A 4,954-nucleotide genomic window follows, 5' to 3' on the forward strand; every position below is an offset into this window, starting at 1 on the left:
GTGCACCTAAGGGAAAGTGATATGCGGGAGTAGCCCCTAACAATCTCTTGAGCTAAGAGTGTGTTATCTACTATAATGCGCCCTTTAATAAAAGCATACTGATTTGGAAAAATCATGTCTGAGAAGTAACTAGTTAACCGATTAACAATGATACCAGTGATGGTTTTATAGACAACCGAGCAACAAGATATAGGGCGAAAGTCCTTAGCCATACCAATATTTAGAGTCTTAGGCACCAAGGCAATTATTGTAGAATTGAAAGCAGGAAGCAGAGTTCCAGACTGAAAAAAAATCTCTAATAGCAGCCAGGAAATCTTCATACACAATATCCCAAGCCATCTTAAAAAAATATGATGTATATCCATCTGACCCAGGGCTCATTTCATTACGTTGCCTGAACATAGAAGCTTTAATTTCTTCATTAGAGACCTCATTGACTAATAAAACAGCATCATCACAAGGAAGCTCATACCCCAACAAACCTTTGAGAAGATCAACACCACAACTTTTAACCCCAGCATCTTCAAAACCAAGAAAGTCAGTGTAAAATCTCAACATCTCAGCAGACATATCATCAAATGAGTCCAACCGAGAACCATCCTCAATATAGAGTAATCTAACAATGTTTCTCTTTCTTTTCCTCATTACAGTAGAGTAAAAAAATTTTGTATTTCTGTCTCCCTCTTTCAACCAATGGACTTTGGCTTTTTGCTTATAGAAAGAAGCTTCAACCAGCTCAACCTCTTGAAGTTCATTAAAAATAATCTTCCCCTCTTCTAAATGACAACCAGCTTGTGAAAGATTTGCAAGCTGCATCTGCTCAATCTGGGCTCTTTTGGCCTTTACCCTGCTTGAAATATCATCAAAATGGCTTTTGTTGAACTCCCTAAGTCTCAACTTGAGCCTTTTCAGCTTAGCAAAAAGGTAGAACATAGGGGAGCCAGACACTTCTAGATTCCAAGACTCTTTAACAACACTCTTGAAATCCCCATGATTAGCCCAACAATTAAAAAACTTGAAAGGTTTGGGCTAGTCAGCCTGGTTTTCCTTGAAAAAGGAAATCACAGTAGGGCAATGATCAGAGACCCCCTGTATTATAAACTCAACAAAAGAATTTAGGAAATCTTCAAGCCACCGAGAGTTAATAAGGACTCGATCCAACTTGCGTGCCAAAAAACTCTCTTCTTGTTTATTAGACCATGTGTAGAGGGGACCTACATAGGAATGATCAAAAAACCCCAAGGATGATAAACAACTCCTACAAGCCTCCATTTCAGCGGTGTCATAAGGCCCAAGCCTTTCAAAGTCTGAGCTTTCTTCAACATTAATGAAAGTGTTAAAGTCATCTCCTATTAGCCATGAGGACCCCCCACCAAGCTTTTCACATCTTCCAACTGCCTCCAGAGGTGCAGTCTATCAGAACCACTGTTGCTGCCATAGACTACAGTTATGACACATCTATGGCCACCAATCTCACCAACAAAAGACAAAGACTGGTCAAAGACTTTCAAGACTGAGAAGGTAAGATCTTTCCTCCAGAAAATCCACAGCCTACCATTGTCAGAACATTCATGATTTGTAAAACAATCCCAGTCCAAAGAATAACATTCAACCAGCTTGCACACATTAATAGTCCTCACTCGAGTTTCCATAAGGCAGATAATGTCTACATTAAGCTTGCCTAGTCTTGCAAAAACTTGCTTTTGCTTCAGGGGGTTATTAAATCCCCTAATATTCCAAAAATATATAATCATTGAGCAGGATTAGCCTCCCCCAAACAGCTCCAACAACAGTACCCACTAACTTATTTACGAGGTCTTTCTTTTTATGTTTTATTTCATTTAAGAGAGTAGCAACACCCATGGAAGCCACACAGGGCTTCTTACCTCATTCTAAACCAGTAGCTGCCATCAAAACCTCAAAACAGTTAGAAGAGCTAGCAAATTGCTTTTTAGCTTTATTCTTGGTCTTCTTTTTCTGAGAGAAAGCTTGCAAATGAGGAAAATCCACTGCAGTAGGCTTAGCAGACCCCTTACTAGCAACCTTATCTTCATTAACCAAGTCCACAACCAACTCATCCACCTGAGAATTCTCCCAATTCTCCAATCCTTCTCCAGCAGGTTGACAAGGTTCCTGCAAAGCCTCAATTCCACCAACAACAGGAATTTCAGAATACTTGTCCTTCCCACAACTCTCAAACCTTTTTCCAGTAGGTTCATTAGCTACTTTCAATACCTCTACACTATCAATAGCTGCAGTTGCAGGACAATTTACATCCCCTTTCTTCCTCCAGACCTGAATCACAGTAGGTTGAGACATGTGCACCTCAGGACAAACCTTCTCACTATGCCCAAAAACATTACATCTCAGACAATAAGCGGGTAACCAGGGAACCACAACCCTGATCGACACAACAAGTCCATCTTGCAACATAACATCTACAAATTTTGGGATCGTATCTCTCACTCCAATTTCAATGTAAACTTTTGCATACTATAATCTTATCTTGGACGCAGTCATAGAGTCCATAGACAAAGGCACACCCAACGCACTGGCAATATAACTTAATCCAGTACGCGAGTAAAGCTCCAAAGGAATATTGTAAAGCTGAACCCATATAGGAATATGAGAAAGATCAAACTCTAAACGCTTCATACTAGGTTCCCACTTCCTCAAAATCAAAGACTTATTCTGAATATGCCATGGCATGTTATCTAAAACCCAATCACGAGCAAATTCAGAGCAGAATGAGAAAACAAACAAATTTCTACCTGCAAAACTGACATGTACACCCGAACCCGTAAGACCCTCATTCTACAAATTTTCCACAATACGCTTCACAGAGGCTAACGGAGGAGCTAGCCCAAGAAATTGTCCTACCAAAGACAATTTCCACTCCGAGATACCCACCTCAAGAACCTCCGAAGGTGGATGAACCGAAGGAACCGGAGACATTTCTCGGACAATTTGGGGAAAAACTCCAAGGACTGCTCAACAGTGCTCCCAAAGAGCTTCCTCCAATCCATCAAACCAGCATTCATCCTAAGCAAAGAGCTAGAAAAACACCAAGGCGAGAAAAACCGATCGGAAATCAAGAGAAACCCGTCAATAACGCACCAGAGAACTCAGATTTCGTTAGTCCTGCTAACGTGCACCCAGAGAAAACCGTTAACGTGCACCTCCCAAAAAAAGTTAATTATTCATCCTACATTACATGTGATAATAAAATTCTCAAAAAATAATTTAATATTTCATTAATGATTAAATCAATAAACTTTGTAAAAATAATTTTGGATGATTAATTTTTTTTTGTATATATATAAATATAATTATATGATATAATTTAATTAAAATTAATTTATGTTAACATGACATAATCTTCCATTTAAAACGAATGCATAAAATTTCCATATAAATCGGTGAGATGGAAATGAAAATGAAAAGCCTTTGCCTTATCGACGAAGAGACAAGTGTTTTGTCCGTTTGTAGGATGAGATTAATATTTTTTAAAATAAAGGAAATGTATTAAGGTATTTAAAAAGACTCATATGTCATGTGTGCTGACTTGACCTTTGGATCTTTGACCACTTTCGCTCATCCCTCATTCCCTCTCCCCCACTTTATTTATTTGGATTTTGTAATACGAGTAATGATCTACGGACACTCGCAACCACAAATGCGTTTATCCATTTGTTTTGGCTTCGTACTTTTTAATTTATGTTATTAGTATTCTTTTTATAAAAGGAAAATATTGTTTGAATTGAGCTCAAGACTTACCGTCAATTAGAATAAAAATAATGTTTTTTGTTAATATATAACACGCTTTAATATATGTTTATAAAATATTTATTGATTATTAAAAAATAAATTTTAAATATATTTAAATTTATAGTTATATTTAAAAAATTAAATTTTAATGAAATCGTTTTGATATTCATTCTATTATTATTTATCTATTACTTTTTAATATATTAATAAATTATTTTTGATATGTATATATATCTCCATTGTAAGACTCAAATATAAGTTATATAATCATACTTATAATAATGTGAGTTTAACCAAATCACGTGTTACTATTCCTATAATTAAGGGGAAGCATGAAAATTAAAACAATTAGGTACAATCTTTCACTTAAATCTTTTAAAATTGAAGTTGTTACCTTAAATCATTTTTTTATTTGAAATAATTCATATCAAAATATTAGCCTTACGTTTGGTATAATAAAAGTATCAAGAGTACTTTAAAAATGTTAAATAATATTTAATTATAAAAATATATTTTATTACTAGTATGGTATTTAAAGTATTTTTTAGTATGTTTTTTTGATTTTTGATTTTAATTTATATTAACTGTCGCTAGACATTGTAGATGAATCATTCTAAAATATCACATGTTTTTTATAAAAAAAAATATAATGAAATAAAATAATTTATAAAAGGAAAATTCATGAGCCAAATTGAATCATTTTTTAAAATATTAAAATGATAATAAAATATTATTTGATAATTTTGAAAAATAGAATGATCAACCTGATGGTTACATCATCTTGATAATTATTTGGAACATACTATATATAAACCTTAAAACGTTTCTGGATCCAACCCAATCTTTCACTAATATTCCTCAAACGTTTTGGATCCAATCCAATCTCTCATTTTTGAAAAATAATATAAGGATATTTCAGAAATTCGTCTAAAGACATTAGATGCATTTTTATAAATTAAAAAAAAATATTGGACCCTTCAAGTAGTCTTAGTCTTAGAAAAGAATATCTTATTTGAGTATTTACATCTACACGATATGCACATTATCAATTAATTAAGAAAATTCGGAACAAGTATTCCCTTGTAATCAATTTAGATTATTCAAAATAAAAAAATTAAAAATCGGTGAAAGGTGGTATGCCTATACATGAACAACAAAGGCAAAAAAATAAATAAAGACATGTAAC

At 34.1% G+C, this 4,954-nt stretch overlaps 1 protein-coding gene across 1 annotated transcript; it reads right to left on the minus strand.

Annotated features, from left to right (window-relative positions):
* Positions 1–228: 228 nt before the first annotated feature.
* Positions 229–1,891, minus strand: LOC120190952. The gene is made up of 4 exons (XM_039193959.1): positions 1,887–1,891; positions 1,367–1,728; positions 1,066–1,214; positions 229–978 (listed from the first exon to the last, which is right to left on the minus strand). The coding sequence occupies exons 1-4, from the start codon at positions 1,889–1,891 to the stop codon at positions 229–231; spliced, it is 1,266 nt and encodes a 421-aa protein (XP_039049890.1).
* Between the last annotated feature and the right edge of the window lie 3,063 nt (positions 1,892–4,954).

This window comes from Hibiscus syriacus, unplaced genomic scaffold, assembly GCF_006381635.1.
Source record: "Hibiscus syriacus cultivar Baekdansim isolate YM2019G1 unplaced genomic scaffold, ASM638163v2 tig00116964_pilon, whole genome shotgun sequence".
Classification (NCBI taxonomy): Eukaryota; Viridiplantae; Streptophyta; class Magnoliopsida; order Malvales; family Malvaceae; genus Hibiscus; species Hibiscus syriacus.

Coding starts and splice junctions, on each gene's coding strand:
- LOC120190952 (XM_039193959.1), bottom strand. Junction 1,215..1,366: donor TGTGAAAAGCTTGGTGGGGG/GTCCTCATGGCT, acceptor ATTCCTATGTAG/GTCCCCTCTACACATGGTCT. Junction 979..1,065: donor TCTCTGATCATTGCCCTACT/GTGATTTCCTTT, acceptor GGGGATTTCAAG/AGTGTTGTTAAAGAGTCTTG.